Below are 12,570 nucleotides of genomic sequence, written 5' to 3' on the forward strand. Positions count from 1 at the left end.
ACACTTGTACTTTCATCAACATTTATGATGACTATTTCTGTACATTGATGTGGCTCTCTGCAAAATCAACGGATGTTTTGAAACTACTGAACATAACGCGCCAATGTAAACTGAGATTTTTGGATATAAATATGAACTTTACAGAACAAAACGTACATGTATTGTGTAACATGAAGTCCTATGAGTGTCATCTGATGAAGATCATCAAAGGTTATGATTCATTTTATCTATATTTCTGCTTTATGTGACTCCTCTCTTTGGCTGGAAAAATGGTTGTGTTTTCCTGTGAATAGGCACTCACCTAACATAATTGTTTAGTTTGCTTTCGTCGTAAAGCCTATTTGAAATCGGACACTGTGGCTGGATTTACAACAAGTGTATCTTTAACAGAAAATCATTTTCAACATTCATTGGTTCTATTTATAGTTTTATTGGTTAGGGGTAAGTCAAGTCCCGTACATTTACCAATAGCCGATATACGCCAATCTTTGTCTGAGACTCTATTTCCCAGACTCTTTAGACAGTCATACAATGATTTAACCGTATCTTTATCAAATTATCCATAAAGGGACCAATCTGAACATTTCTCAGAATACTTTTTACACCACCTACGTACGTCTATGTGTGGGTGCGCAAATTGTATATAATTATTATTATAACTTTTTTCCATTGCGACTTTATCAAATCTCTAGAAACCAAGCATCATTTTCTTCACCAATTCCTTCTTTAGACTAGTATTCCATTCATACAGGGGTTTAGATATTTACACTAATTGTTCTATTTAACAGCATATTCGGGAATTGTACTTTCTCCTTTCATATCTTCATACAGAATCCCTTTATAACGTTAAAGATCATAAATGCCTACAGACATCCACACCACTCATGAGCATCTACGACTCTAAATGCCTACAATAACACCATGTGCTATTATCCGTGGTTCTCCGACCACGTAGACACTTCACTTATAAATGCCAACAGACAATTGTTAATCGAGCCTCCTGCCCTAATGCTAGCCTTCTCCTAAGACTAGATTGCCTCCACTTCCTATAGATACACAATAACCGTAGATAACATTTAGATTAAAAAAAACTCAGCTCACAGAACTGTTTGGGGTATCCATTCAGATACACAATCTCTCATATTACCGCTTTCACACTGGAGCCAGTCCCCTGAAAGCTCTTATTCACTCAGTACTTAATAGCAAAAATCTCTTATTATCCATATTTCAATCTCTTGTTATGAAAATGTATATCAGCTTAACATACATATTTCAATCAATCAGCTTATTATCCAAATTTCAAACATAAAGTAATACTTTCAATTAATTTATTATCAACATTTCAATCAGATTAATATGCTATATCTCACAATCACACAACTTTACATCCACATTCACTTAGTACTATTCCCAAACACACTCAGTGATCACTCTTATTACCCCATGTGCATCTTCAATGATTCTCTTGTCATTACTTCCTATGCACGATATATATGAAAAATGATGTGTCTCCTCCTGGGCAACTCACAGCAAGGGTCTGGGTGGGTCTCGTTGTCTTTTGGTCAGACAGGAATTTCCCTCACGCTTCATAAAATGCGCCACAGGTTTTACTCGCAGCCCCCACTGGAAAGCTCCACAGACAGAATCAATCATCCTGATGCCAAAGTGTCATGGAAATTCTTACACAGAGACAAACAAGTTATATTTGCATGATTTAGCTTATTCATCATTCATAATTAATTAATCATTAACATTTACTTTATTCATGTGACAGACCAATACTGGGTCATGCATGTGACAGACCAATAACTCACGAGGCTTCTTCTCTCTAAACTGAGACCTTGAGACTGATATATCCCTTTCTCAAAACACGGTTCTGGGCGTACTGCCAAATTGCAGATACTGATAGTGAGGATTCGTTCAATCAGTCACTTGCATGAACACAGCAATGGGTTATTAGAAAAGAACATGAATAGAACACAGAAATTGGTCATTATTAAAGCACAAACAGAAAAATGTCCATCACAAATACTTTCAGTTTTTTCAGAATTCACTTCACTGCACATATAGATGGATGCTTGCGCTACCAGAGTTTGCACATATGCAACTAAAATACACAGCTGGAATGCCGATGAAGCTGTTTACATGTCCCAATAGTTTGAAATATTGCTCAGAAAACCAGGTGTTTTAATTTGCGTATGCTTACTTCCATTTTGACTGTACGCTGATTAAGCTAAGCAGAGTAAAATGTTTCCATGACTATATCCATACTCGTCCTACTGCCACAATCAATTTAACATTGAATTATTAGTGTGCATGTACTCATGAAAGCTACAAAACTGTCAGTGTTCAACTTTAACATGTTGTGGCAATACAACAAAATAGATGAACAGGAATGACATGGCTGCAGGGGCAGTATTGAGTAGCTTGGATGAAAGGTGCCCATTTCAAACGGCCTGCTCCTTAGTCATAGTTCCTAATATTTGCATATTATTATTAATATTGGATAGAAAACACTCCAAAGTTTCTAAAACTGTTTGAATTATTTCTCTGAGATTAACAGAACTCATATTGGCAGGCCAAATCCTGAGTTGAAATCAAAACAGGAAGTCAGAAATCTGAGATTGTCTGTATTCAACAGAGTCCCTAAAGAAATCCAAATGACGTAGGACTGGGGTTGCACTGCCTAGGGGTTCCACTAGAGTTCAGCAATCAATAGAAATTCCAATGATATTTCTATGGTGTTGTGGGAGAGAATGAGAGCAGAATCAGTCAGGTGTCCATAAAGCAGCCACTCGCGTAACATTACACTTCCTCATGCAAGCCACTGCCGTTCCATGGCTCACGAAGAGAACAAAGAATACTCCAGTTGGAACTTTATTGAAGCTATATGTTAAAAACATCCTAATGATTGATACTTAGTTTGATTGATACTTAGTACTTAGTTTGAAATGTTTCTTCGACCGGTAATATCACATTTTGAAGTTTTTGTCCGATATGAAGCTGACAAGAATTAGCGTTTGGATATGTTTACCAAATGCGCTAACAATTGGACATAAATAACGTATTTTTTCAAACAAAACAAACATTTATTGTGGACCTGGAGTCCACTAATTTGAAGGGGTGTCCCTTTACTTTTATATATACAGTATAGTGTATAACTTAAAGCCATGCCCCTACTAAGCCACGCCTCCACTCTAGGAAGAACCCGTTGCTACATTGAACCATTAAATATTCCTCCAAGAACCCCTGAACTAACTGAAGGTGCAAATATGAACCATTGACTAGCAATGGTTCTTTGAGGATCTCCAGGGTTCCTTGAGGATCTCCAGAGTTCCTTGAGGATCTCCAGAGGTTCCTTGAGGATCTTCAGGGGTCCTTGAGGATCTCCAGGGTACCTTGAGGATCTCCAGAGGTTCCTTGAGGATCTCCAGGGTTCCTTGAGGATTTCCAGGGTTCCTCGAGTCACCAATATTTCTAAGAGTGAACTTTTGACAAGAACCATTTGTGAATAGGGTGCCATTTGAGTTAAAACTTTTGTTATTTCCTCTATGGCGTGGAACTATTTGGAGGTGCAGTGGTTTTAGCCATCTTGACCCCAACGAGACCACAACATATTCAAGTTTATCGCTATACCAGACACCATTGGAGGTCATGAACCTGTGGATTCTGTCTGATTCTCCCATCCACTGCTAATGTATTATAGATATGAAGGACATTCTGCATATTTCTATGTCTTAGGTTTTTCTGTGATGTAGGCTAGATTCTATGAGAAATTGGTAGGCTGCATTCAATTTTGAAATGTCCAATGGGATTTGATTTGATTTTGATTTGATGTGTTATAATTTTTCACACTTTGGCTGCTTCTTAATTAAGTCTTGGGTTGATAAACACCTGGTGTCTTTGTCCAAATCCATCAATCCCTCCATACCTCCCGCCCTGTCCACCGGACTCTCTCCTTTTGGCGCTGGTTGTGTTTTACTACTGGGAATAGCCTAATCCCTTGCCAAATCCGCCCAATTCACCGTATTGATTCTGCGCTGGGCCTTCTCTGCACGCACACTAGAGCTCAATTTGAATGCCCCAGCCCAGTACAGTACTCTGCCGTCAGACTCGACTCAGCCGCCAGCTATATGCCGTCAGACTCGACTCAGCCTTGTGCGGCTCGTTCATTTCTGGTCGCGTCTGTTGGCTGTCATGAGACATAAATGAAAATGATGACAAGATTGTTTCATTCTTGAGCATGCAGAGATACAAGCATTGCGCACAGGTCTATAACATAGACCTATAACAAACCACACCTCAAACTGCTATCTCAAACATACAGTTTAAAATATGCTTTCTATTATCTAACGGAGGATGATGTCTGGATCAGCGGACGAGCTGGCCAATCAGTGGTCTATTCACATGAGTATTTTCAGGACCAGAATACGCCACATAGTTCTGTTGTTGTTGTATGCCAACACCATTCCAACAAAGAAGCACAGGTCATTAAAAAATAATCTAAGGAAAACTATTTCAGTCATATTGTAATTGTAGTAGGTCATATTTCATGGAAATCTGGAAACACTGGACAGTTACTTTAATACCTTTTCTCAAATAATAACAAGTTAATAACTGGACAATGTCTTTAATGTTCTGGTTGCACAAACATCATTTTTATTCGGCTGCTGATCTTTAAAAAATGCCATTGCTTTATTGCGCTAATAATTCCCTCTGTGCGCACATTAACCTTTATGTCATGGCATAATGGAACATCTAATTGGCAAGAGTCTAAGGTGTCAGAGCACCTGCTACATTAAAGTAATTTTGATGCATTTCAGGAAATACAGTTTCCTTTGGACAGGACTACATTAAAAACCAATTACTTTGATTCGGGTTAATAAAAATAATGAGTTCTGAAGCACTATGAAGACTATAATGTGTTGGACATCCTGGTCCCTAATCACATCAAGCATCGTTATACATTGACACCATTGATTTGACTTTGATATGAACATTGTCAGATGTTATCTCTCTGCTGAAAGCTATGTTGAATAGGTATTTATCCGTCATATCATATTCGATTACTAATGGGCTATCACCACCAGTGTGAAAGCCACGGCGCATCTCTCTCTCTCTCTCTCGCTCTCTCTCCCGTTCTCAGCTCTCGCTCTCCTCTCACTCTTGCGTTCGCGTTCTCTCACAGTCTCCCTCTCATCCGGGTGTACATTCGGCAGCTCGGCTTCGATACAGCTCCTCCCCTATGTGGTGGCTCCCGCGACCAGCTCCTTGAACGTGAACAGTTTAGCTGAAGAGCGCTTTTCTAAATACCCCAACAATCTCACCGACTTCGGGAGGAGTTGGTCCTCGGTTGGATAAGGTTTTCCCGCTCCGTGTGTTGGACCGAAATCTCTAACTATACCAGCAATGGATACTTGGCTTGGCTTCTGCCCAGGCTTGCACTTAACTATGTGTACCTGGCTTCTGATCTCCGCTCATACCCAGCTAAATGTCAAGGCGGAGATAACTTGCGCATCGTGCCAGTCACCGGTCCAGCTACACCTGAAGGAATTACAGCTGGATATCGGTACGCACGCGGCTGATGGTACGAGGCAGGCGGCTCTGGAACAGGTCCTGCTGGAGCGCCAGCTACTCGGAGTTACTGACCAAAATACTGGAGTACCAAGCGACACCCAACAGGCAGGTGTTCTTGTGAATGAGCCGAGATTCAATGACGATGGAATTACACCAAAAGTCGCTCTGGAAGATTTAACTGGGTCTAGTGAAAACGAAGAAGGGTACCGTGATGAATATAATATTGGGGTGAATGATTTGGGTAAAATCACTGATGGTGCTGAGGATGTTGCGTTACGGAGAGCGAAGCGAAGCGGTCCCGAACCTCCCGAGTTTAGGGAGAGCTTTAGGACCGGTGGCCCCGGTTTAGAAGGAGAGACATCAGATGAGAGAAGGAGTCCTGGTCCGTTACTGGACGGACACAGACTGGGCCGATCCGAATTCAAGTGGAACAGGGACGAGGGTCGAGGGACTTCCAGAGGAGATGATCCCAAACTAAGCAGCACTACTTTCGCCTTGACCGGCGACTCAGCGCATAACCACGCAGTGGTTTACTGGTCGGGGCAAAACAGCAGCGTAAGTGATGATTATTCACCATTTGTCATGTGTATTTGTATTTCACAAAATAAACAATTTTATATTATGAAGCACTACGTTTCGCCAAGGACTGTAAAGGCTTATTATATCCAAACTGTTTTGTGCACGGAAATATTCGCTTGTTTTAGCGAGTTCTTTGTCCACTGTAACAGGTGCATTGGTTCAGTTGGGCACAGCAGGACAATATCCCACATAGGTTTCAGCACCTCCAGATGCATTCGGGGCCCGGTTGGACTGGTATTGCTATTGCACACGGAGATATGCTTGCTTGCTGCAGACTCCGTGACCGTGCCATACCGAGAGCAGGACTGCTTCACATAGCGGTTGGAAAACACTCACTATACTTGCGCCTTTAGGTTACTCTGACAGGTGAATTCCACTATTTTTAGTTCATTTATATGTAATGAATACGACTGAAATAAATTATAATCGTTAACGTGTCCTGTATTTTGCAATATATATGTTTTGTTATAGATCGTTTATATGTCGCTTTGGATCCGATATTTTTCATCCAATCTAGGCTAATTGATCGGGCAGATTTGTAAATATTTTTGACGTGGGTATGAATTATTTGAACTCTTTACTTGTAATAACGAAATTTAACATTGAATGAAAGCGAGCCTATGTGGTCCTCTGAATTGCTGGCTTGTTCCTGTTGCTTCTATGTTCACAATTCCTTTACAAAAGCCATAGATTTAATAGGCCTAGTTTAATAATTATATTCTATGCCTATGAATTATGTGGACTTTATATGCATATTTACCATTTATTGGGATTTTTTTATGAATGAATCTGCAAACTATCATCATACCAGAGTAACTCCTATTCAGAATAATGCCTCGCTCCTCAAATTAATAATCGGTGCACTTGTTACCTGCACTTACACAGACACTCCAAAGGGTGGCGTACAATGTACGAGAGACTTATCATTATGCTTCCCAAAAGCTGCATCTGCAGTGGTGTAGGGATACAGAGCCTGAGACAATGGTCTCTAATTGAATCGTCCAGGGAAGGACCCTTGTGAAGCCTGAACTTCCCTAGCAAACATTCACAGCACTTAGACCACTGTTCTTAACATGCCTTGGCCTATGTGATCAATACCTGTGGTGATGGTCAATAATACAATGTCATTGATTGGCAGGCTATGAGCCCGTAATAGCAGCTTTACAACTGCACAGAGGAGAAGTGGTATGTCATATCTGATTTTGATCCATAAATGTTGTTCTGCCACCAATATCTGTCAGTCTTCATAAGGGTAGTAATTGGTGATGCACTACAACCCGTCTCATCCTCTGTGAGTGAAGACAGCTTGTACTTTAACCGAGGTCTCTATGGAACGTGTAGGTCATGTTAATGATAGGACCTGTCCCTGTTCTGGCTAATACTTCAGGTTTCTAATAAATAAATGGTTGTTATGACACAGATTAATCATCTTATAGAAGCAGCCAGATCATTCCATCCCAATTGTATTCTGAAATGGCTGGAAAACTGACATGATTTCACCCCCCTCCCCCTAAAAGGGCACAGAGGCCTTCATTTGAAACAGAATAATAAGGTGAAATGAATAGAAGTTATTTCCACAACCGTGCAGACTCAGAGCAGAGAAAACCACTGGGCTCTTTTTTGCATCGTTCTTACATGTTTCTTTTGTTGTTGTGGCTGCCTCTTTTTGCTTGATTTCATTTGGATTCAAAAAATGAATCCCTCAGTTTCAGTCCTCTGTCTGAAATTATTATGACCCGCTGCATGAACTTGTTTTTTAACTCACAGTGATGGCTGCGGCGGTTTGGGGAAATGTGTGTGTGTGTGTGTGCTTGGCTCTGTGTGTGTGTGCTTGGCTCTGTGTGTGTGTGCTTGGCTCTGTGTGTGTGTGCTTGGCTCTGTGTGTGTGTGTGTGTGTCTGTGTGTGTGTGTGTGTGTGTGTGTGTGTGTGTGTGTGTGTGTGTGTGTGTGTGTGTGTGTGTGTGTGTGTGTGTGTGTGTGTGTGTGTGCGCGCTTGGCTCTGTGTGTGTGAACAAGTTTTTCTGGGTGTATTGTCTACCACAGCCAGCCCAACTCCCTGCCTCTGTTCCCCCAGCTGTAAATCTGTAATAGTTATCTTGAAGATGGAAACACGCATCCATTTTGAAATATTTTCTTATGGCCAGGCAAGGGGGACTGACTGCCTACTCAAGCATGTTTTCTCCAGCTCTCAGACACTAGTACTGGACTACTTTATCTTCATTGGGCCTTAGCTCCTGATTGAATGGGTGATGAATTAAGCCCTCAAGGACGGCCTGATGGAGCCTGAAGTCCTCTAACTCTAACTTAACCACAGCAGTTAGGGTTGGTGTGTGTGTGTTGTGGGGGTGGGAGGCTGAACGAGTCTAATCTGGCCTCACCCATGGATTCACTCAGTTGTCGATGTGCCACCACACTCCCTTTCCCCCTTTCCCTCTTTTACTTTTTTTGTTTTTGACTTCTACTCAGAATGCTCTGCTTGTGCTCCCTGAGCTGTGTTGTGCCCTGTGCCACTACTCCTCTAGGGTGACCTGGGTAGTAGTGGTGTAGTAGTGCCACTACTCCTCTAGGGTGACCTGGGTAGTAGAGGTGTAGTAGTGCCACTACTCCTCTAGGGTGACCTGGGTAGTAGTGGTGTAGTAGTGCCACTACTCCTCTAGGGTGACCTGGGTAGTAGAGGTGTAGTAGTGCCACTACTCCCCTAGGGTGACCTGGGTAGTAGTGGTGTAGTAGTGCCACTACTCCTCTAGGGTGACCTGGGTAGTAGAGGTGTAGTAGTGCCACTACTCCTCTAGGGTGACCTGGGTAGTAGAGGTGTAGTAGTGCCACTACTCCTCTAGGGTGACCTGGGTAGTAGTGGTGTAGTAGAGCCACTATTCCCTCTAGGATGACCTGGGTAGTAGTGGTGTAGTAGTGCCACTATTCCCTTTAGGATGACCTGGGTAGTAGTGGTGTAGTAGTGCCACTACTCCTCTAGGATGACCTGGGTAGTAGTGGTGTAGTAGAGCCACTATTCCCTCTAGGATGACCTGGGTAGTAGTGGTGTAGTAGTGCCACTACTCCTCTAGGATGACCTGGGTAGTAGAGGTGTAGTAAAGCCACTACTCCTCTAGGGTGACCTGGGTAGTAGTGGTGTAGTAGTGCCACTACTCCTCTAGGGTGACCTGGGTAGTAGTGGTGTAGTAGTGCCACTACTCCTCTAGGGTGACCTGGGTAGTAGAGGTGTAGTAGTGCCACTACTCCTCTAGGGTGACCTGGGTAGTAGTGGTGTAGTAGTGCCACTACTCCTCTAGGGTGACCTGGGTAGTAGTGGTGTAGTAGTGCCACTATTCCCTCTAGGATGACCTGGGTAGTAGAGGTGTAGTAGTGCCACTACTCCTCTAGGATGACCTGGGTAGTAGTGGTGTAGTAGTGCCACTATTCCCTCTAGGATGACCTGGGTAGTAGTAGTGGTGTAGTAGTGCCACTACTCCTCTAGGGTGACCTGGGTAGTAGTGGTGTAGTAGAGCCACTACTCCTCTAGGATGACCTGGGTAGTAGTGGTGTAGTAGTGCCACTACTCCTCTAGGGTGACCTGGGTAGTAGTCGTGTAGTAGTGCCACTACTCCTCTAGGGTGACCTGGGTAGTAGTGGTGTAGTAGAGCCACTACTCCTCTAGGGTGACCTGGGTAGTAGTGGTGTAGTAGAGCCACTACTCCTCTAGGATGACCTGGGTAGTAAGGCATGTAGACAAGGCTAATGTGGTCTCTTCTCTGTCTGTCTGTGTGCTTGAGCCCTGGGTGGATACTAGCCTCCCTTTGGGGAGAAAGCCTCCCTATGGGCTGAGTGTCGAGTTTCTCATTCTCAGTGGTGTTTATGAATTTAATGGCAGGTTTTCTTCTTCTTGCCAGTGTGGATCCAAAATGGCCGCCAGTATTGTGCTTCATGCTTATCATTACTATCATAAAAGCCACTTTCCTAAGTGATTTTCAACCTTGATAATGTATTTCATCCATCCACTCGCTTTTGAAGTCATTGCTTCCAGTAATGCACTTCGCTGGTAGTGAATATCTACATACTGTATATGTCAATAGTGCAGGAAAATCTGCTTGCCTTGGCAGGATATATGGCCAATTTTTATCTTGATGTTTTTTCTTCATGATGCAACACACGGTTTTCTCTTTGTTCTTCATACATCCAGTGGGGAAAATCTAAATATGAATTTGCATACGATGCAGATTGGGACTCTGTGAGTGGTCTTTAATGTAAGGAGAGTTCATTATATATCTGGCAGGTTATCAATGTAGTGAGCTGGTCTTTTGAAATGCCCACATCTCTTTCAGAGAGCTAATAGATGCACACACACACACACACACACACACACACACACACACACACACACACACACACACACACACACACACACACACACACACACACACACACACACACACACACACACACACACACACACACACACACACACACACACACAAAGTAGTTTAAGAGACCCATTTTGTAAGGCTACTGTAATCTACTGCACATGTGGAACTCTTTCATACACATTCATTAACTATACTGTTGGCATACTGCATGGACCATAATTGGAAACATTTAATTTCTTCAATAATTGCAGTACATTTAGTAGACTCAAGCACCTGGCTCCTCAACCTGAACAAAGGAATATGTTAGTACACATGGATTCTTCCCCTCATAATAATCTAAAATAAACTGAAATGAACTAAACTCAACTGAAATGAACTGATATCAACTGAAATGAAATAAACTGAACTAAACTGAAATGAACTGAACTCAACTGAAATGTACTGAAATTAATTTCACAAACTGAAATTAATTGAACTGAACTGAAATGAACTTCCTTAGTCAACAACATCCACTCGTCTGGAAGAATATCGTTGTTTGCCAACCCCCTAACTGCAACCACCAACAGTAAGGAGAGGGTGGCGTAGTTGGTTGGCATAGCTAAACACAGCTTTGGCATCCATGCTGAGGCCTGGAACATGATTTAGGATGTACACAGGTGGCTTGTTCCTAGCCCTGTCTGTGTCTCTTCTCACCCCTTGGATGGCTTCCCTTCCATTTAGTGATGCTAATGGCTTGTAAAGTGGCACTATTTTGCTACCTACCGCTATGGAGGAACTAACTGCTCTGGAGGAAGAAGGGAAGAGAGGAGGATAGGATGGGATAAATAATGCACTCTTCCAAAGGGACATTTCCTCTTTTCATCCCTCCATCCCCTCCCCTCTTTGTCTACTTCGTGTTTACAAATGTGTTTTCCCAGCCCTTGTTTCCTCTCCGCAGTGGAAGTAGTGAAGCTTGGTGGCAAGACGTCATGTGCCGCCATGACTAAATGGAGGATTTGTCTTGACTTGCACCCCAGAGCTAACGTCTTGGCACTTGACCCAACGTTTTCAGGCTAGCGTTTAGCATCTTATTTAGTCGCTTTATCAAGATTGACTACATGCATGCCATTTATTATCTAGTTAATGAACTGGATTGAGAGAAACATGTGAAAGGTGATGGAATTATACATAGGGTCCTCGTTTTACCTTAGTGAACTTTCCCTGGTCGGGCCAGGTCATGAAACTCCTTGTCATAACTGCTCTCCAAGACCTACTGAATAAGGTAGTTTAACATAACTACAGTTGGCTTATCAGCTTTTGATAGCCACACATTTACCCAGTATGCCTGCATTGATGCTGCATTGATGCCTGCATTACAACACATTCAAGGTCACTTACAATCACATTACATAGCACCTGCTGTTGGAACAGAGCAACATCTAAGACCACAGAAGTCACTAAAAACCTTGAGACTCATGTCTCCTGCATGGCTCGGAGCTACCCATTGGATGAAAGGTTCTAAAAGCAGTCAATTACCAAGCTAATGGTCTCATTCTGTTTCCTGTGCCATCGCCACGGTAGAGGTACTATAGTAGGCCTTTGTGGAAGGATACGTTAAGAATGTATGACTTGAGTGTAATAATACGCTTGGCCACTGATCCCGTTCTGCAGTACAAGGGTGTCGACAGAGCACTGAGCTGCATTTGTGGTGTACGTGTGTGTGAGTTTGTCAGTGTGTGTGTTAGAGAGAGAGAGGCTGTGTGTGGGTGTTAATTACATTAATATAAAAGTGTCAAATGTGATTTGGTTTCATTTGGTTTCATCTTCATTCTATGAAACCCCTTTTCCCATGGGGGGTATCTCAGGATAAAGTAGGAGCCGACCGTGACATTGTCTCTGGCTCTCTAACAGCTGATCCCAGTACAGTTTGGATGGTAGTGGTTGGACTGTCGTAGTCTGACTCTCTCTAGTTCTCTAACAGCTGATCTCAGACCAGTTTTGCATGGTAGTGGTTGGACTGCATGGTGCAGTGTAGTAGGTAGATCGATGTAGGTGGTATATGCAGCATGCTCCC

General features: G+C 42.6%; 1 protein-coding gene across 2 annotated transcripts in view; it reads left to right on the forward strand.

Moving 5' to 3' along the window:
* Positions 1-5,161: 5,161 nt before the first annotated feature.
* The window catches only part of LOC129839789 (VPS10 domain-containing receptor SorCS3-like), a 205,014-nt gene continuing 197,605 nt past the window's right edge, over positions 5,162-12,570 (forward strand). For both annotated transcript variants that reach the window (XM_055907426.1, XM_055907427.1), the window contains exon 1: positions 5,162-6,132. In XM_055907426.1, the coding sequence (XP_055763401.1) occupies positions 5,410-6,132 (723 nt within the window). In that variant the 5' untranslated portion in view covers positions 5,162-5,409. The remainder of the gene's footprint in view (positions 6,133-12,570) is intronic.

The sequence above is a fragment of the Salvelinus fontinalis genome, chromosome 40 (genome assembly GCF_029448725.1).
Source record: "Salvelinus fontinalis isolate EN_2023a chromosome 40, ASM2944872v1, whole genome shotgun sequence".
Taxonomy (NCBI): domain Eukaryota; kingdom Metazoa; phylum Chordata; class Actinopteri; order Salmoniformes; family Salmonidae; genus Salvelinus; species Salvelinus fontinalis.